Below are 21,615 nucleotides of genomic sequence, written 5' to 3' on the forward strand. Positions count from 1 at the left end.
AGCTTCAACCTTACTCTGCTTGCAAACTACTGGCTGCAATGAAGATCTGGAGCAACATGTAGCTGCATAGTTGAGACGAGTTTCTATGTGTTTGTGGTAGGAAGGAGCCACTTAACCTTTATTGCTTTAGGTTAATAACCAAGGAGAAGTGAATGTGGGCACATGCTGAAAGATGTGCCCAGTGCAAGTTCTAAACTGGAGGTAGGGGATGAAGTGAAGGTTTTATTTTGAAATCAATATGACAAACTTTTAAGACCACCATCTTCCAGCAGCTTGAGCCAGACACCAGATATTTAACATTTAAAATTTTTACTTGTTTCTAGCACAGACAGTACACAAGTTGGCAGAACCTCTAATTAAAACCAAGATGGTTTTAGGCCAATGGTAACAATCGTGCAACAGAAGTCAGTTAGAGAGGACTCTCGATTTTGTCAACAGGACAACTCCAGAAAACTGGAGTTGTCTTTACGGACATTTGACTTAAGTATGTCAATACCTGCTTTAACCAACATGAACATTAATAGTTCTGCAGGAAAGAACATTACATGCATCTCCCTCCTTAAATAATATTTTCCTTTGCATGCACTAGGAAGGGGAGTAATAATTAAAGAGGAATCTTGATTAGACAAATCCAGAGCCATACTGCAAAAAACACAGCTATGGATAGTAATTCCTACTAAGTGAAGAAACAGGTTGAACACACAATAGGCAGCTTTCCTGATAGTAAAGCACCTCATCTCTCCTTTTCCTCCTATGCTGCAGTTAAGTTCTCAGATTTCTGATCTCCCAGGGGAAATCCACAATCCATTCAACTCAAGATTTATACACCAACTGAGAAGCCACATAAGCATCATCGAGGCAACATGTCCTGAATTACATTGCAACTGGACATTCTTTATTCTGGGTCGCCTGCTCCATATCCAACTGTGCTGGGTTACTCAAAGAGGAGGTCTTCATCCTTCTCTTCTGCTAAGAGATTGGCTGGTTCATGCTCCCCACCATCAGCCCTTCGCAGCGCCTGTTCTTTCTCAGATTTTTCTTTCAATTCTTTTTTCTTTTCCTGGATCTTCTTCAACCTGTGAAGAGAAATGTGCTTTGTCTGTGAAACAAACATGTTTTCATGAAACAGGCTAGCAGCAAAGATGCCATACCACTTGCATATGATAACGCTGCCTGGAGGTATTCCCTGAGAACCCAAAGTCCTGTAACAAATGGCAGAAGGCTTTTATCACTAGCTGCTGCCATCGAAGAATTTCATTCAAACTATAAATTATATTCTTGACTTTAAACACTGCATTATACTGCTCTGCTTGTCTTTAATGAAGTTTATTCTCCTTTCATTCATTCCAGGTTTGACATTTTTGCTTCAGGCAGCCCAGAACACTGAGCTCTATGGCAGAGGTGTCGTTAATGCAGAACACCTCAGTTCAGTGTACCGTATCAGCATTCCCTTCGTAAAAACTGCAATGACAGCTGTGTACAATCTAGTGCTAGGGATTCATCTGTAAATTTCAGACAAGTAATTGCAGATCTCCAAGGTCCCAGCTCTGGAAACTCAGTGTGCAGGAAGAACCAGGTCATGTTTAAAAGTGTTTGCTGCCAGGTTAATAGTTCTCGTAAGTCCCTTCTGAGGAATGGTCTATTTGAGAAAGAGGCCAGTCTTGTCTTGGTTTGGATATTTACCTGTAGAATTCCTCTCGTTCTCGTTCATCCAGCTCTGTGATGATATAAGAAAGAGTACGCTCAATCTTGGGAATAATCACTAAAAAATATAAACAAGGAAGTCGTTGGACTGCTGTTATATTAGCCAGGAAGTTACCTAATGCAGTGCACAGATGGTTGTTGGAAGTCAATCTATAATTCCTTTGGCTAGGGGAAATTTACATGTCTTTAACGGAAAAGCATGCTATTTCATTATGGACAAGTACACAAAATTGTTTTTTTCAGGAAGCCCAGGACTAAACTAGGACTTTGAACATCACGGAATCTCCCATAGCATGTTCTTCTGAAAGATATAATGGAATCAGTAAGCACTGAGCCCTGATTGCTTGTGAGGTCCTTATTCCCCATGGAAGTGGTAAAAAAAAAAAAAAAAATCCTGCAAGAGATGGGCAAAATTTGAATTAAAACTATGTTCTTCCATCACATTCTTTCAGAAACTTCTGCTCCATGTAGTGCTTTTACTCACAGAGTTATATTCTTGGTTTGAAAAAGCCATTGTGAAAACAAATACTCAAATGTAACACCATTATGAGGGAAGAGGTAAGACATTAAACAAAGCTTTAACACCCAACTGGGCAAGCTGTGTGTCAGAATCACTTTTTGAAAGGAGAAAGCTGTTACCAGCATTATCAAAGTTATCTTGAAGGCTGCAGAGGAAACCTCTTCTACAGTTAAATTTGGAGAGTGATGAGCTGCAGATAAGGCCTGCATGATCAAGGGAACAAGTCCATGAAAAACAGGACTGAAAAGGACAGTTCAGATTCATGTACTAAGTTATTGCATACATGCGAAGATGATTAAATATGACCTGTCAACAACTCAGGAACTTGAAATAATCAAAGCACCCTGAATACTGCAGCAAAAGGAATCACATCAATACTGTACGTAGGCTGTTTTTAAAACATGGCGAGAAACAAATTTACAAACAAGAACATGAAGAATTAAGAAATTTGGATGAAAGAAAAATACTAGAATATTGACATTAGGACTGTTCTATTTCCTCTAATACAGATCTAAAGAGGTTCACAAGCTTGCTTTCAATGCCTGCTCTGCGCTCCCATCCAAAACCAACAAAAAAAGTTACCAGCTCTCCACTGGACACCATCCTTACAGTTTTAAAAGCTATTACGCTGTTAGAACATCTGAACACATAAAAGCATCCCTTCTTTTGTTTCTATACAACAGACTTGACCAAGTAAGTCACTAGCAGAGACTCCACAATGTTTGTGAAATCTTTGCTTTATAGGTTCTCCACACAACTTCCTGATTACTTTCCCATGTTTGCATATTCATTTATCGAAATGTATTCCAGTCCATTCTACCAGGCTTTTGATTTTTGTTCTTATTTGCAATATGCTTTAACTCTTATGCTTTCTGAAGAGTTCTTGAACTGGTTAGAAATTCTACGAAGAAGAAAGCAGTCAAAACAAGAGATACTTCCATGACCCTGTTCCTCATCTTGCATGGAGACAGAAAAATATTACACATCCCAAAAGGAAAAATACTCACCGTGTTCAATTGCATTCACACGTCTGTTTGTTATTTTAATGGCTTCATCCAAAGTAATAAAGGATGTCTGATGGAAGACAAGACAAATTCCACATTTCCATCAATTCTATACACAAACCCAAATAGCACTTGAAAGCCAAGTCTGTAATGAAGCTTTACACACAGACTCAATTCTTGATAGAAGCAGAGTTTTTTTTCTACTTATGTCAGTAGCACACTGAATACTGCACATGAGCAGTTACAAATACCAACTCCCCAAAAGTTTCTTTGTATGGCATTAAGACTAAAGGAGTATAGTACAGTTCATAGTACTGAGACTACTTCCATTTTGGAACAGGAAGAAACCAATAATCCCCTTCTGTTTTTTCCTCCCAACAACCTGTAAAGAGGCCAGTTCCACAAGCAGCTCCACTGCTTTGGCATAGTTCCTCTTCAGCTTAGCCAGCTGTTCTCCACCTCTGGCCAAGCCAGTCAATTCATAGCCTGAGGAAAAAAAAAAATCAAATATCAAAATATCAAATAATATTTGTTGCTATTGCTACTGTGATGTTTTCTTACTAGATAAAAATTAGTATTTTATGAGCTACAGTGATACAGACAGCTCAGCAAGTGTTACAAGCTAAAGCCCTTGTCCATTAACAAATTGTCTTTATAGTGGTTTATGTTACTACAGATCATTGTTGTGCATGTCTACAGTAAGACCTACCAGTCTCAAAACCTGATAGTTCAAGACAAGCCTTCTCCTCACCTGAAAAACTCACTAATTTAGGAAATCAACATCCACTACAGTCCTTTAATAATCCCTCCATGTCACAGGAACATGGCAAAGTATCATAGAGGAAGTAAGTACACCTATGCCTATGATGTAAACTGACTTATCAGCAAGACACGACAAGTATTTTTGTATTACCATACAATAGCTGTAAGTACATGTAAGATAGAAAACACTTGTTCTGTACTTACTGTCTCCTCCTTCCTGGTAGTGCTCAAAAACTGGCAGGGTTACACCTGACAAAAGTGAACAAGAATGTGTGTAAGAGACATAAAGGGTTATAGATTTATTAAGCACAACTCACTTATACCCGATTTGCTTCTAATGCATTATGTAAGCTCAGAAGCTTTGTTTCCAAAATCTTCCTATATAGCTTGGAACGATGAAGGCATGCTGGTTCTGACATCTTAAGATGGAACTTCTGAATTGTACTGAGACCACAGAGATCTAGACATATGAAAAATTCAGAGAAGTATTCTGATTTATTCAGTGTTCAGTTTTATTATGTTTCTGTTTAGAAATGTATTCCCTATGCTTACAGAATATTTCAAGCATTCAATCCTGATTTAGCTTTCTTGTTTTCTTCTTAGACAATTATTGATATTTAATTTCCTGAAACTTACTTAATTCTTGATTCTTAGATTCTTAATCTCCTGATCTATTTTTCTTTAAAGCTCTATGGAAATCATGCTTTGTCTGAAGATCTGGAAATTGGACTGCAGCTTACACGCTCATTTAATTTTATGAGAGGTAAATAAATACAAAAATTACATGCTGTATGTGAAAGAAAAAGCAGCATTTTACAGGTGTTCCTATTGTTAGATGAGCATAAGAAAGAAAGAAGAGGAGACAGTGTTTGGATACATTCCTGCATATTTCAGAGTCTCCTCCCACAGTTCCCTTAAGAGTTGAAATACTCATTGTCTGGAAAAGTCACCTGCTACATTGTCTTTTTTAGCTCTGATCTTGACTTGAGCTTTGTTCACGTTTTGGATCACAGTGGTACTGTAAGGAAGAAAACACACATCTTAATCAGGAACGTGGTTCATTAAGTCATCATTACATCCAAGGTGAAGTAGTTATCAAATAGCTGTAAACATGTGGAAATTGTCCTCAGCAAAGTTCTCTATGCAATTCATTGCACAGACTTTGAAGCTAACACGGAAGCTTTGAAAGAAATAAGGTTTCCAGCAATGTTTGTAAATGTAAAAAACACAAAGTTTGTTCAAATGTAACTTTAGAAATGTCTTAGAGAAGTATACAAAACATAGCTAAAAATTAGCCAGTTCTCTGGCAAATTACTTAAAATATTTTAATAACATTGAGTCTAATTGACCTGTGAGACTTCTTCCCCAATAAAAGTGAAGGAATTTCAAGGCTTTAATGCAGACCAAGGCCACAACATTTTGCTCTTTTGAGTTTGTATGTACTTGTTTTTTCAGAACATTTAGGAGTTTGTTTATCCACTAACTCTAGCATATTAACAAACTTAAGCTTGTACAACAATGCATCTTGAAGTATTCTAGAGTATCTTAAGATCTTCTAAGAACAGGTCACTGTAGCCAAATCTTCTACTAAAGTACAGTTTGCTTACAGGGTGGAATCTGACTATTGTTTACAGCTAAACACTGTGACTGGTTAGGACAGGAAACAGCACCATATCCAAATGAAAGGGCAAAAAGACTTTTCTCCAGTAGCACACAGATTACAGCTGTGTCTGATCACTTAATTCTTCCCCATTAACCGGTAGTACCATCAGCTGAGTCATTAACACTTCCCCAACTTTATTCCACAAGATCGTCACACACTTGAATGAATTACACAAATACTGTAGTTAGAACTGTGATTTATTAAAATACAATTTAAAAACACCCTACTGGAAGAAAAATATTCGTTTCCCCTCTCACATACAGCCCTCACTAGGCCTAGTGAGACAAGAAGGCAGTGAGACAGGAGGTTAGAACAATGAGTAAAATTACTTTATGACTTACAGGGAGAAAATAACACACATTACATCCAGCCCTCAAATTCACAAGAAAGATCAAAATAATAAATAGTTCAATACTCTGCTATAAATCCTTGTTTCCCTACATTTTAGATTTCAAGCTGCAAAAGCAACACCTTCTCAAATCAAAGATTTGTAAATAAATTGTTATTCTTTCCACTTTGTTTAGCTTCCAAATGGAATACACATTTTCATCGTGTAAATTATCTCTCTCCTGCAGTGACATCTCTCACCTTTACCTAATGCAATTCAGTTCATCCTGTCCTACCCTGTTTCTTTTTAAAGTGCATTTAAGAATTTTACTTTTTTCCAAGAGAAAACAACAACTTGTTGATCACTCTTTCCCGTGGACTGGACATCTACAAGATCAGCAATCCTCACCTGAAATCGCCTGCTGTAAACTTTGCCTCAGCAAGTGAAAAGGCAGCTTCTCTCATCACCTCACCCATCAGCATCTTAGTCTGTTTAAAAAGGCAGCAAACACAAGGCACATCATTGCTCCTTTACCAGGATAAATAATTAACAGCATAAAGAAGAATAAGAAATTTGAGTAAGAAATTTCTGTTAGCAAAAGAGGAATGCACAAGTGACAGAACAGACAGGTTCCATATAAAGTGAGTCAAACAGAGGAAAATTCTCATTTACCTACCTCAATAATTTTCTTAAGGATCTGCCTAAATCGAAGTGTCAAAGCATCAGATTTTTTCTTCAAGAGATTACGACCCGTCTGGGCTCCTTTTAAACGGGCCTTCATGATGGTCTGAGCCCTGTTAAACAGAGAAATAAAAAAAAATGTCATGCATCATCTGAAGGGATTAGAAAAAAACTTCTGCAAAGTTTGCTCACACGGATATAGGTGAAATTATGAAGCAACCAAGAAATATCAATGCAGTAAAAACAGGATAGCCACTTCAGGATAGAATTTTATATTCCCGTCTAAAATCAAGGGAATTTATTATATTTATCTCCATCAGCAATGAAAATTAGATTCCATCAAAGATCATGGAAAATTGACGAGTCATTTTTCAGCACTTCCATAATAGGAAAAGAGTTTTCATTTTTGATGACTTACAAGTACCAGAAATCCAACTACTCACTGTCAGTATGACAGTGGTGTGGCTTTCAAGCTCTTTTACTGCTATGTCATCTTCTCAAAATCAGACAACACAGCAAATTCTTCATGTGATCACAGCTGTTGATGCTGTGTTCTGATTTTACAGTGCAACACGATACAGCAGCCATACATTCTGGTTTAAAGAAAGTCAGAAAGCACAATGATTCCATAGCTTCACGTGCCGCACAGGAGATGTCCAAGCTATTTAAGACCATCAGAAGTAGCATCAGTTGAAAAGTGACATTAGTAAGCTAGCTGTAGCGTTGTATATCCTTTACTTCCAGTAGCACACTTACAGGTTTCCTGTACAGAATTAGGATCTGAAGAAGGATCCAAACCTTGCTTTCCTCTCTGCTGTGGAGTGTATTTTAATTTGAAGAATCTTTTTGCTTTAAGTTAACTAGAACAGCAGGAGCTGTACGACAAGAAGCACAAGCTGTGCTAACTTAAGCTACCCCTTTGTGCATACAGCTGCTACGCACAAAGGACAATACTGAAGTCACCTCTGTGTGAAGAAAAGCCCTGTATACGCTTCCTCCCTGACCTTGAAAAAGTAAGTATAATTAAGATTCTACCTACACAGTGGAATCCATTACTTTCCACATTTACTAGCATGTGATGAGAATAGCTCTATTCGTATCTACCAAATACTTGTAACTGAAAAGCACAAATACTTTCTAAATGTTTATGATTAAAAAAACCACCACAAACTCAAAGAGTACAAAGGCAGCTTTGCCTCCACAACAGGCAGGTCTCTGTCACCACCTTGAACTAACTTGTTTGCTCTGTTCACTACCTGCCAGAGACTGGATGACTTTCTAGTTCAAGCAAGATTTCACAGCCTCTGAGAGTGCATTGACCAAAGTCCTGTTTACCATCAAGGAGACTGAGCAGCTTGTGTAACTGCTGACATCCAGCCCAGAAGAGGCCCATACCTGCAAGCCACTTCATTAAGATTAAAAACAAAACAAAACAAAACCACACACAAAAAAACCCCACACAACAAAAACCTTGTGAAATTCTGTTCTGTCAGTTAACAAAGTAACTGTTGCAGATGCAGGCTGTCCTTACTTTATCATCCTAACTTTCATTCCTATCAAAACATCAGCCACGCTTTTGCTCTACTACCTCATTTAAAACAGAGCTTGTAAATATTAAGCCTTTGTACATCACCACGTTCTTGCCACAATGAGATATCACCCCACAAAACCTTTTAAAAGTGATCTGCTTCCTCCTTGGACATGTAAACTGAATGGAAAAAGCACTACCAAAAGAGCAGGAGTGAGACCAGATGAGTATATGTATGTGATTTATTTCTGAACTAAGTTTCCAAACAGACCCTTTACCATGTGATGTGTTAATCTTTCCATATAAACTCTTATTTCATATGTCCTGAGCACATACATGGGGGAATAATTATTATTCGACATTCAATGATTTCTGTCCTGCAAGGCACCTTTTTATAAAGACTACATGCAGGCATCAACCCAGTTTTATGCAAGAAGATTTGAAACAGCTTGTCACCTTAAAGCAAAGTCTTTCTGTCCTGGAGGGTTCTGAAAAGAAACTGAATAGCATTAAAACACTAATTTTATTAGCAGATCAGTTTCACTTGTTTGTGTTCATTCCAACTTTGGTGGCCGCCTAAGCCTTGTCAGGAGACATTTGATTTCATGACAAATAGTTTGCTGGCAGGATCTGGAAAATTACTTCTCTGCCCACTGCACATCACGCATTTTACTTCCTTCTTCTCTTTTAACACTTTATGGCCAACCTTTTGTACAACAGTACTGTCTATTAAAAAGCTACGGTTCGATTTCTGCCATTTTTTTCTAATACATATATTCTACAAATTCTTCTTTTAAAAATAAAGGTTTTCGTAACTGCATGATCTCAAACAGCCGCCAACCACCCCCCGCACTGGGAGCTGCTTGCGTTCTACCACCGGACCCCGCCATGGCGCTCTGACGGCTGACCGAGCCCGGACCGAGCAGACCCACCCGCCGCCTTTGCACAACACCCAGAGGGAGGTAGGGAGGGAGACCCCCTCGGGGGCGGCGGGGACAGACCCGCACCCAGCGCGGCCGTTCCCAGCGCCGGGGCCCAGCTGGGACAAGGAGCCCCCCAGGGCCGCCCCGAGCAGTCCCACCGCGGCGCTGACCCGTTCCCGCGGCTGCGCCCGAGGCCGCCGTAGCGGGACCCGTCGCCCCTCGCTCCCGGCGGACACTCACATCCTGGAGGGGAAGATCTCGATGCGGTCCTTGCCCGACATGGTGGCGGCGCGGGACGGCGGGGACGGCGGGGCCCGCTCCCGATGTCACCGCTGCCACCGCCGTCACGTGACGCGCCGCCGCGCGAGGCGGTGCCCCGGCGGGCGGAGCACCCGGATGCCGGCGCAACTCTCCCCCCCACACACACACACCCCGCCCTAGCGCCGCCGGCCGGTCACGTGTCCCCCGGGGACGGGCAGGAAGAGGCGCAGTTGGCTCCCGGGTCCGCTTGCGCCACCGGGAGGGCTCCGGCGGCCCGCCCGCCTTGCTTTCAGCGGCCGGTCCAGGCGGGGGAGCTCTAGCACAGGGCGGCCTTCTGCCTCGCCGTGGAGACTCTATGGTCGCTGAGGGAAGCCGTGCTGGCCTATCGCGCGCGGAGGCGCGGGAGTAGGGCGGGTTGGCGCTTGCGCAGTAGGGCGCGGTGGCGGTGGCCGGGAGCACGGTGAGGCAGGAGTGCGACCAGCGCGAGAGCCCGGGCCGCGAGCGCACAGCGGGACCCCTCGGCCGTTGCCAGGTACTGGCGGCGCTCCCGCTGCGGGGCCTGGCCTCGGTTAGCCTCGCCTCCTCCTGGCGGGGACCGCGGCGTCGGGGGGACTCGGCGCGGCTCGGGGCTGGGCCCGAGCGCTTGGGCCCGGGGGAGGCAGGAGGGCCCGGCGCCGCAGCTGCGAGCTCTCCGGCCGGCGGGGCCGCCCTCCCCGGGGGGGTAGCCGGCTCTTTCGCTGTGGTAGAGATGGGCCGTTCCCGGCCCGGCAGCGGCTGTGGGCCGCCCTGGGGACCGCCGCGCCGCCCTGGGGACCGCCGCACCGCCCTGGTGCCGTGGCTGGGCATTGCCTGCGTCAGTGGCGCCCCAGCGGCCGGGGGAGTGAGTCGCTGGTCAGAAGTTCCTCCGTGTTCGTCGGTTTCCGCAGAGACCCGTGCAGCCGCGGGGACCTAAGCCTTTGCTGAGGCGTTTCTGAGGTCTTGGAAGGAGGATTTCCAGCACGGCGCTGTGGGCACTGTGTTGCTCCCGAGAGTCTTCCACAGAAGGACGAAACAAAAAGCTGTGTCTGGGGAGAGAGGAGTAAAATGCTGTGTGTGCAGAACGGTGGTTGTCCATTCTTGCTTGCTGTCGTTGGGGTTTGTTGCTTTGCAATCTATCTTTATTATGTATCTCATAGTAGACATATAGGATTGAGCTGAACTGCATGAAGTGGACTAGAAAAACAAGCTGTAAAGCTTTTATTTTTAACCTTGGGAGTTCTTTGTTCAGCTTCAAGTTACATGAGACCTTTAGAGGACTCTTTTTATAATCCTTTACCAGCCTGTATTTCCCTTTTCTCAAAGTTAAGAATAGAAATAAGGGTGGACACAACCTTTCGAATTGTGTACATAGCACTTAGCGTTACCATCTTACTCTCTTTTTCAGTTCTCATGTAGCTAGAAAGCATTAGCTCTGCTGTAAAGAGCAAGAATAAAACTTCAAGATGGTGCATAGTAGAAGCCTTCTGAAGGTGTGGCACATTTAACTTGGCATCTGGGGCTCCTACTTCAGTAGGAAACTTTAGGCATATACAAAAGGAATCAAACTAACCTGGTTAGCAGTGACAAGTATGTGGATCCATTGTCAGGAAAATGAAGCCATTTAAGCATTTCTTATCACTGCATGATTATGAAGCATCAATTTTGTACTTTTTAAATGTATATGAATTAATCCAGTTTTGTTTTTCAGGTGTGGTTTTTTTTCCTTCTGACTAGCAATATGCTGGGGGGTACTTTTTTCTTTTTTAGTGCTTCAGACGTTTCAGGCCAGGTCTGTCTTCTGTTCTGATAATTGCCTTTGCTTTCTTTGCTGACAGGTGGCCTCTGGAGCAGGTCGTGCACGACTGTTGCAAAAACCTTGTGTTGGGTTTAGAAGGTCATCTGGAACGTAGAGTCTGCTCCTTCTCAATACTGCAGAAGCTTCACTCTACCTCTTTATTTTCTCGGCCTGTTGCATGATCTCTTATTAAAGCATCCTAAAATGGTTTGGGTTGGAAGAGACCTTAAGATTATCTAGTTCCAAACCCCTACCATGGGCAGGGACACCCTCCACTACACCAGTTTGCTCAAAGCCCCGTCCAGCCTGGCCTTGAGCGCTTCCAGGGATGGGGCACCCGTGGCAAATAAATACCTTTGTGAGCACTGCGGGCTTCTTCTCTCCCATGTCCTCCTCTTGCTGAAATCTGATTCAAAATTTTGCACAGCCACATGAATTTAATGAATGCAAGGTGTGCAGTGCCACCTTTTCACCACTTGAAGTCTCTGTGCTACAGCGTGCTATGTGTAGGTAGTACAACAGTTGAAGTGGATTATAAAGTCTGGATAGAAAGCTCTACTTTTAATGCAGAAAAATTAGCGTCTTAGCAAATTGTCACAGTAATACTAAAATACTAGTTAATTTATTGTTTATGAAGTTCAACAAAGCCAAGTGCAAGGTCCTGCACCTGGTTTGGGGCAATCGCAGGCACAGCTGCAGGTTGGGCACAGTAAAGATTCAGAGCAGCCCTGCGGAGAAGGACTTGGGGGTGTTGGTTGATGAGAAAGTGAACATGAGCCGGCTTCAGTGTGCGCTCGCAGCCCAGAAACCAACCGTATCCTGGGCTGCATCAAAAGGAGCGTTACCAGCAGGTCAAAGGAGGTGATCCTGCCCCTCTACTCTGCTCTTGTGAGACCTCACTTGGAGTATTGTGTACAGGTCTGGTGTCCTCAACATAAGAAGGACATGGAGGTGTTGGAGCAAGTCCAGAGGAGGGCCACGAGGATGATAAGGGGATTGGAGCACCTCCCGTATGAAGACGGGCTGAGAAAGTTGGGGCTGTTCAGCCTGGAGAAGAGAAGCTGCGTGGAGACCTCCTAGCAGCCTCCCAGTATCTGAAGGGGGCCTACAAGACTGCCAGAGAGGGACTCTTCCTTAGGGACTGTAGTGATAGACAAGGGGTAATGGGTTTAACCTTAAACAGGGGAAGTTCAAGTTAGATATAAGGGAGAAGCTCTTTACTGTGAGGGTGGTGAGGCACTGGAACAGGTTGCCCAAAGAAGTGGTAAATGCTCCATCCCTGGTGGTTCAAGGCCAGGTTGGGCAGGGCCTTGGGTGACATGGTCTAGTGTGAGGCGTCCCTGCCCATGGCAGGAGGGTTGGAACTAGATCATCTTACGGGCCTTTCTAACCCAAACCATTCTATGATTAATTTCTGTTAAAACCTAAGTTTGAATTGCACAAGCCTTATTCTAATATGCAATTTTTGTGCCAGTGTTCCTCTCTGTCCTTACCAGTCCTTGCTGATTTTTTTACTGTGTTTGTAGGAGAAGGCAGTGACGTACTGTAAAATAAAATCTTTGTTTCTTCTCAAATTCCAGAATGCCAGGACTAAGCTGTAGATTCTACCAGCATAAATTTCCAGAGGTGGAAGATGTAGTGATGGTCAATGTTCGGTCCATTGCTGAAATGGGAGCCTACGTCAGCCTGCTGGAGTACAACAACATTGAGGGCATGATCCTTCTCAGTGAGCTTTCCAGAAGACGTATTCGTTCCATAAACAAACTCATCCGCATCGGGCGGAATGAATGCGTTGTGGTCATAAGAGTTGACAAAGAAAAAGGTATTTGGGGGTATTGTGGGCAGTATCAAATTTGTATTCATAGAGAGAAATGCAGATAAACTAGGCAGCTTAGGTGTTCTTTGGTTTTGTGAGGGATTCTGGTTTTTAAGATGCTTGAGCAAAATGGATCATCGTTGTGCCATCTGATCATTCTTCCATTTCTCTGTATCCATTGGAAATTGGGTTAATGAAGGTCAATCGTATCAGTAAAAATTTGTAGTGAAGTGGAATTTGTTACATCTATGTAGATTTTCTTAATCTTAACTGAAGAGACTCAGTTAAGATCTACATCTCGTCTGATGTAGAGATGAAAATCTAAATCATGAGCATTTAATGCTCACAGTCCATCCTGTTCATTCACAAGTCTTTAATCTTGTTTATAAATGCACAGATGATGTGTATGTAATTGTACCACATGAATTGTGTAGGTTACAAGTTGAGATTGCGCAGGCAACTTTGTGTTTCTGTCTTCTGAATGTTTGAATCTTTTACTCTAAAGGGTTTTTTTAATATATTTTCTATATAGAACTTGTCAGATTTTGATAATACTGTTCCATGCAGTCTTTAAAATCTGTAACCAGGTATAAAGAAATAATAAAAATAAACACTGAGCACATCTAGAAACCTGACTGTTGGTATGATGTTTCTCAAGTGATAGGCTTTTCTAGAATACTTCTGAAACTGCAGTTAATTCTGAGATTAAGTGATGAATGACAGGATAAGAAAAAGCAAAGAGGAAGGAAAGACGAGAACCTTATTTCAGATAGGTCTGAAGTGAAGGAAGTTTCCCAGCAATTCTAGTGAAAGAATACTTCCTCTTACAAGTTCATCTAGTTCTTATATTAACACAAAAACATATCTAGAATTCATATAGTAGTCTTTTAGTGAATCTTTGAGTGAGTCTGTGGTTTGTGAGAAGTAGGTGGAGGCCTTTTCAAATTTGTTAAGAGATGGTTCAAAAGAACTTAATATCCTAATTTGGATCATAATTTGATCAAATTAAGGCTTCATTTTGTTACTTTCTGTAGCAACATAAAGAGATAGTGTAGGCAAGGGGCAAATCCTGAGCGAGAGTGTTTGTCCTTTATGCATTTTTCTTGAAGCAGTTAAACTTAGTTTGCACAATGCCTGACACTTTTAAAATGGTTTTCCCCAATAGGTTATATCGACTTGTCAAAAAGAAGAGTTTCTCCAGAGGAGGCAATCAAATGTGAAGACAAATTCACAAAATCAAAGACTGTAAGTTGCTTTGCTATATTCAGGCACTGTGTATTTCCAGCTTCTTTCCTGAGCAACCAAAATGCACAGATGTAAGATAAGATGAAAATAAAGTATTGTTCTCATGTGTTGGGCATACTCTGATTTTCATTTACCCATGCAAATGTGTTTAACGAGTTCATCTCTCCATGAGTGCTCTGATAAACTGCTGCTTCATTAATGAATAGATCAAGTAAGACGTCAGTTGAAAATTTGTGATGTAAAGGGATGTATTGAAATGATCAGAAATCCAAAGTGTATGCTGGTTTAGCACACTGGACATCTTTTAGTGAAAAGTCATTCAGGTAGTTTAAAGTGTTGACTACCACCCTTACTACTGTCTTACACTTCCAAATAGAAGTCTTTATCATTTAAATATTACTTCTTATTCTAAATTTTTTCTGGTTTTGGTATTTGTTTTGGGTTTTTTAACACTCCTTTTGTGTTCCAGGTTTATAGCATCCTTCGCCATGTTGCTGAAGTCTTGGAGTACACTAAGGATGAGCAGCTTGAGAGCCTGTTCCAGAGAACTGCCTGGGTATTTGATGACAAGTACAAAAGACCAGGATATGGTGCTTATGACGCATTCAAGCACGCAGTCTCGTAAGGACATCTTTTCTACTTCCAGGGGCTTATTTCAAATTGCAGAGAAATATTTATTGAAATAGATTCATCATAATGTTCTTTTGCTTTTGGGGGTTTGGTTTTGTGTTGTCGTTTGTGGTTTGGTTTCTTGTTTGTTTGTTTTTTTCTGGAGTCGGTATGTAAAACATAGTAGTCAAGTGACCTAGTAAATTGTGACATCAGTCTTCCAGTTACTTACTGTAGGTTTCTCTGTCTTACTGCTTTCTTTAAGTTCCCAGTGCTCTTGAAAAAGAAGGCTCAAAGTTGACTTGGTTTTATTGGTCTTTGAGTCTGCCACTTTGTATGTCAAGTTTTTCAAAGCAGTAATTGAATGTGATGTGGAGAAATACTGAGGCATTGGTGAATAATATGTTTTAAGTATAAAAGAAATCTGACTACAAATACTGGAGCGATTTTGATTGCTGCAAGTGAGCCTGTGGCATTTCTAGAAGAAGCAGCAGCACTGATCTTGGTTGTCTGTCAGAATTTGGCTATTCTTAGTCCCAAGCAGATACTAACAAAAATATCTTGCTGTGTCTGAAGATATTTCTACTCACAGCTGACTGTCACTCTTCCACTGCACAGGAAGAGTTTTTCTTTTTCAAATGCAGCAAGCTGGCTTGTTACTTCTCTATACTTCCGAACTTAAAGAATGGGAATGGGATCATGAACTTAGAAATGGAATTATGAACAGAAAGCGATAGAAATTTTGATGCTAATGGAATACACACTGAGATACATGGCTTGTTTGGTTTTTTTATGGAGTCTGATATTTTAGTTTGCTTTCAGAATTAACCTATTTGGTTTCCCTCTAAAGATTCCCAGCATACTGAGACATCTAGTCTAGGTCATGCTTCCCTAGAAAGGTTGGACCAGATGATCCTTGAGGTCCCTTCCAACCTGATATTCTATGATTCCATTGTGAAATTGGCGATCCAAAAATACATTTTTCTGTCTTTTTTACTCTTTTATGGCACATAAACCTGAGTGATGAACGTGAGTTGAACACTAGATGGCAGTAGTAAAATTTTACATTTTGTATGAACTTTAAGAAGCAGGGTGCTTGGTAGCATTTTGACAAGCTTAAACCCATCTTTGTGTTTTTGGGAAAGAGGCAACTTGTACCTTCATTTAGACTGAATGTGTTCTGTTTTACAGAATAATAATTATTTTCTAATGATAGCAAATTTCCTGGTAACGGGCAAATCTGCAAAATTGCTGCAGAAGGAATTCCTGATCATTCTGTAACTGTTAAATACTTAGTTAAACACCTGCATAATAGAAGAAGAAAAACTGTAGTTACATTGGCTGTTTAAGATTCTCTCCTACTTGGAAAAATTCCTGAACACACATGCCATTTGTTGCTCATCTGCAGGTCAGATTGGAGCACAAACATGTTTCCACCAGTAATGCCTTAAGATTTCTGACAGTGGACTGTAACTTTTATTTGTTCTCGTGCTCCTATACATAAGCTGTATATATAATGCTCACAAAAGTAACTCAAAGATTTAACAGGATAGATTGTAAATGACAAAGCAGAATTTGCATGTTCAATAAATCACTTCTGCTATGCAGGTTCGTATTTTGATGTGTAAAACCTGTCATATTTCTGGGTTCTGAGTGCTTATTTTTGGCCCTTCTGCTGTCTGTGTTCGGTATATAAAACCATGAAAGATGATGTTTTATTAGCAGCAGAGACCAATCTCCAATATTGCCTCTGGTTTTTGGGCTATTTTAGCTCATGTTTGCCTGCTAGTAGAAGTATAGGTGGTCTGGTATGGTTTTTTAGAGAACTGCAGCTCTTGTCTCTGAACAAGAAGAAGAGTTTTTGTGAGGAGCTCTGTGGTTATGTTTCAGATATATTTTGGTTAAAAATAATACAGCAGTAGAGAATTGACACCACTTCTTCAAACAAGAGCTGCTAATTTATATTGGTAAACAGCAGAGGCATTTGTCCCTTGTGATCTCTGGATTTTAAACTACTAGCTTGTGATTTAGAAAACCTTTATCCTTTCTTTAGCCAAGAACGTAGGCAGCAGATAAATAAGTGTCTGTGATCCAGTAGGTTATTTTGCAAATGCAAAAATCTTGCATTTGAATGAAATACTGAAACAATTCAAAAACCTCAGATTCATAACGGATTCTTTTTCATGTAATAGAGGTTTATCTTCACATTGGAGGGAACATAAATACAAGGCAACTAGGTATTTGTCTCATTCTGTGTATCATATATAAATAGAGATAGACAGAAGTCATTCCTCTTGATTAAAAAAAAAGAAAAAAATTTTTCAGGTCTTTTCTTCCAGGAACAGATTGAGTAAACTACTTACCTGCTTTGTTGTTAAATGCTTCCAATATTGAAATAGTATCAGAAGTTAATGTTATGTTGCATTCCACTTCAGTATGACTTCTGTAACGTTGCTTTGCTTGGCTCAGAGACCCTGCAATCCTGGATAGCCTAGATCTGACAGAGGAAGAGAGACGTGTATTGATTGACAATATTAACAGACGTCTGACACCGCAAGCAGTCAAAATCCGAGCTGGTGAGTTCTTTCCAGATGTTAATTGAACACATCTTGACCCTTAAGTCAAACCACTTAGTGGTTTGTAATGCTGATATTTGAGTGGAACTGCTCAGAATTAAGGCACCTTAATCAAGGATTGCTTGCAAAATGCCTATTTGTGTTCTGTCCCAAAGTGCAAGGTGGTTTGGCTTTTATTTTTTCCCCTGAACTGCAGATTCTTTGGTAGACAAAGTAGTTGTCCTGATATATAATACAGTCTATCATACTGCACTGGCATACAGTGAATTTAGATGTTTTATAGCTATTACTGCATCCACAACACTCTTTTTCATTATTCAAAGTCTTAAATTTGTTGATTCCTAACAGGATGATTGATCTCTGTCAGCATGGCTACAACATATGTCTTAGCCACTGGTCCATGAACATGTGAAAATAGTCTACAGAGTCTTCTCAGTGTAGCTTGGTCTTGCACCATTGTTACATATGTAAAGAAATCTTTGCCTCTAAACCACTCAGGGTATTACAGATATGGCCAGCATTAGTCTGTGCTTTAATTTCCAAACATCTACAAAATGTTCTACAAAATGTATCTACAAAAAGGTAACTAACATTACTAATTAATTAATTACTAACTAATGTTTTAACTATGTATTAATATAACTTACCTTAGAAAAAATCCAGTGCTCCTCAAGTGATGACTCCATGCATCTGTTGTAATTGCTGACAGAATTCTGTGAATTTGTGGATGTGCTCTTTTTCAAGTTTCATTTTTCCTGATAGATCTTTAATTTTCCCTGGTATTTATTGCTTTTATATCTTCATCTCTCTATGTGAAATACGTAATTATTCCTGATGAATTTATTGGGTGAGAGGTAAGTGAAGGTGGGCATAGAATTCCATATCTTGGCTTTTCCAAGCACAATGTAAAATGTAGTATGTCTAAAGAATTTACGAAGTGTTTTCACCTCAACTTGCAAGTCGAGAAAGTGAAATACCTTCCTCAGCTTTGGCAGCTACTGAGGCTCTCATCGTGAATAAACACTGGATGCTAAAATCTTTATCCAAGCTTATGTTAAAAAGCTTTAAAGACTCTATAGCTTTTGGTAACTTTTTGATTATTAGTTTTATTCATTTATTAAGTTTTATTATTTGTATTCCTCTATCCTAGATATTGAGGTGGCCTGTTATGGTTATGAAGGCATAGATGCAGTAAAAGAAGCTTTGAGAGCAGGATTGAACTGTTCCACAGAGAATATGCCCATTAAAGTAAGTGTTTTAACAGTGAAATCAAAAGCCGTTTTCTGATGACTTCAGGTACCAGTAGCATGCAATTGCCATTGTCACAATCACATAGCCGAGGCTGGGAAGCCATGTCTTGCTGTCTGATTCTTTTCTAGCAGGTCTGTAATGTACTTCCTATCAGCTATGTGCTGACAGTTGTTCCTGTGGCTGTGCTGTGACTTGCCGAGTTCAAGAAGCTGTATTTATTCTGTTCACAGAATCACAGAGTCATTAGGGTTGGAAGGGACCTCTGGAGATCATCTAGTCCAACCCCCCTGCCAAGGCATTAGTTCAGTTTATTCAATTTATTCTAGTATTTGCACTGTGCATACCTACTGTTCCTTTATACAGCCTTAGGTAGGGAGCAATAGATTGTATTTTCAGGTACAAGATTGTGTAAGAAAAGGAATGTTTGCTCTCATATGTTTGACTGTTGACTACTGTAGAATGGCTGCTGTACCCAGGCCTAGCTTTTCTGTCCCAACAATTTCAGGATATTGAGTGTATTATTGAATAAGTGTTTAAAAAAAAAACTTGAAAGAATTTCCTTCTTTGAAAATTATTTCTTATATTGGTTTCTTGTAACAAAATGAAAAGTTCACTCATTCAGTTTTTTGGGGTTTTTTTAAGTGCTGGTTTTAACACTTGTAATTCAAAAATGGTGAATAGCTGTTTTACTGATCTGCAAAGTGAATATTCTCTCCACTTAACAATATTTGTCTAAATAAACACACTATGTAGAAATACCCAATACTGGTACTGGAAATCAGACAGGCTGTACAACACTTCCTTGTCTGCTATTTCACTCCATGTTGTTTATGCTTCTAGAAGGGGTTTTTCTAATGGGAAATGCTTTTTCTTCTGTCAACTGTACATTCAGAAGAGTGTTCCTTGCTTTGCTTTCCATGTTTTTTTCTTTGGTTTTATTACTGAGTTTGCTTTTTAATTCCTCTCCCCCAAATCCATACAATGTGATAGATTAATCTGATAGCCCCTCCTCGTTATGTGATGACTACTACAACACTGGAGAGAACTGAAGGACTCTCTGTTCTGAATCAAGCCATGGCTGTAATTAAAGAAAAAATTGAGGAGAAGAGAGGAGTCTTTAATGTGCAGATGGAGGTAAGAACACATTACATTCTAAAGTGTAATTTTTTAGCGTTTTTAAAGTAGAACAAGACCAGTACTGCTAGGAGAAATTTTAGCAAAAAGGTATTAAAAAAACCCTGAACTTTGTGTTCTTTAAACAAATGGCAAAAAAATTTCTAATTTTCTTGGGGTTTATTGTGTGACTTTAGGATATATTTGGTCTCTTGCTCTTTATGTAGAATCAGAGTCTACAAATATACATTATATTTTCTTTATGAGAGTTTACCATGTGTTCTGGTTTGTTTTTGGTTTTTTCAGCCCAAGGTGGTTACTGACACAGATGAGACTGAGCTTGCAAGGCAGTTGGAAAGACTGGAGAGGGAAAATGCTGAAGTGGATGGGGATGATGATGCTGAGGAAATGGAAGCCAAAACTGAAGACTAAATGTTCTGGAGTATTTAGAAGAGAGACCATATGACAAATTAGAGACCCTATTGCAAACACTCTGGACTAAATGTTTCCAGTATTGAAAACTTCAAATGCGAATACTTGAAGTGTTTTCTGTTTTAAAAAGACCAAAATGTAAAAGGCTCTTCTAGCTAATATGTGATACAGCACCTTACAGAAATTGAATCCTTTGAACGGAAGGTGCCTAGTCAAATTGAAGACACAGATCTGGCCAGAAGGAGGTTGTCACCCCATGCTGAACATTTTCATACATCACAGTTCCTAATTGGTGACTACAGCTCAGTGCATTTGTTAATGATCTTTCCTGGGAGCACCAAAACCAAGTGAGCTGAACAGTTCTATACAGAATGTATTTGAGCAAATATTCAATAAATTTGGGCTATGTAACTCCAAGAATTTTTTTTCCCCTCCTTTGTCACATGGCCTAGAGTGGTATGAATGTAAAACCTGGAAGGGTATGACCAGCAGGTGATTCCCCTTTAACAGTGAAAGGGCTTTCTTTTGTTTGCTTTAAATCAAGCCAAGAAGGAGTGGAACAAAATGTTTTTCTTGCAAGTTTGTTGATGCAGACTTGTTTAAAAGAGCGTTTCCTTTCTTTATCATCTGCAGTTAAGGACTGAGAACTTGAAAACTTTAAAAATAACTTGTTATCATTCCAATAAACATAGCTGATAACTGAAAAATTACATAAAGTTGTACTTTTCTCCTATAGGTGAATATAGCAGGAGCTTTAATGAACTTGCTTATACTTCAAAACAAGCTGTACTGTCTTGTAAGCTCACTGCTGCATGACCTGAATTTCTGCCCACCCTAAGTCTGCTTTACACTGGGCTGAGCTATTCACTCTAGAAACAACCTGTTTATCTTCTCTGAAGAAGAGAAATAAGGTGTGCTTTCCGTGTTGGAGTATAAAAAAATCCTGTTTCCTTGTCTGTGAGAACTGGTGGGCGGGAGGAGGTGGTTTTTGTAAACCAAAAAGTAACCTTTCCAATTGCTACATTTTAAAATATCCTTTTTTTTTTTTTTAATTGTCATGTCACATATCACCCATCCCATTTTTTCTTAATATTTTGTGCTGCTAAAGGAAAAATGCATGGAAAATGAGGCTTTGAGCCTGAGCTAGGAATTCTTAATGCTGCCACAGTACAAACAATATCATTGCTATATGGTGTTGCCACAAAAGGCGTTCATAAAGGGTACAGGCATTGCAATCCATGCTTGATTATTGGGGTTGGCTACATGTGAACTCTGATAGTAATGCAAAGCCAAGAAAGTTAAGTAATTTCTTTACAGAATGTAAGAAAATACCTAGATGTGTCACAACAAAATGAAGAAATAATATAATTTTCTGGTTATTTCCTC

The 21,615-nt window shown here is 40.2% G+C and overlaps 2 protein-coding genes across 2 annotated transcripts; one reads left to right on the forward strand and one right to left on the reverse strand.

The window, feature by feature from the left end:
* Positions 1 to 202: 202 nt before the first annotated feature.
* On the reverse strand, positions 203 to 9,714 carry ATP6V1D (ATPase H+ transporting V1 subunit D). The gene is made up of 9 exons (XM_030481981.1): positions 9,354 to 9,714; positions 6,658 to 6,775; positions 6,390 to 6,469; positions 4,941 to 5,008; positions 4,195 to 4,239; positions 3,611 to 3,714; positions 3,232 to 3,298; positions 1,684 to 1,762; positions 203 to 1,076 (listed from the first exon to the last, which is right to left on the reverse strand). Exons 1-9 carry the CDS (start codon positions 9,392 to 9,394, stop codon positions 935 to 937), a joined length of 744 nt encoding a protein of 247 aa, XP_030337841.1. The 5' UTR covers positions 9,395 to 9,714; the 3' UTR covers positions 203 to 934.
* Positions 9,567 to 20,936, forward strand: EIF2S1 (eukaryotic translation initiation factor 2 subunit alpha). The gene is made up of 8 exons (XM_030481979.1): positions 9,567 to 9,906; positions 12,768 to 13,009; positions 14,169 to 14,248; positions 14,718 to 14,869; positions 17,327 to 17,433; positions 18,584 to 18,681; positions 19,675 to 19,818; positions 20,104 to 20,936. Exons 2-8 carry the CDS (start codon positions 12,769 to 12,771, stop codon positions 20,227 to 20,229), a joined length of 948 nt encoding a protein of 315 aa, XP_030337839.1. The 5' UTR covers positions 9,567 to 9,906; position 12,768; the 3' UTR covers positions 20,230 to 20,936.
* The last annotated feature ends 679 nt before the right edge of the window (positions 20,937 to 21,615 follow it).

This window comes from Strigops habroptila, chromosome 4, assembly GCF_004027225.2.
Source record: "Strigops habroptila isolate Jane chromosome 4, bStrHab1.2.pri, whole genome shotgun sequence".
In the NCBI taxonomy this organism is placed as follows: domain Eukaryota; kingdom Metazoa; phylum Chordata; class Aves; order Psittaciformes; family Psittacidae; genus Strigops; species Strigops habroptila.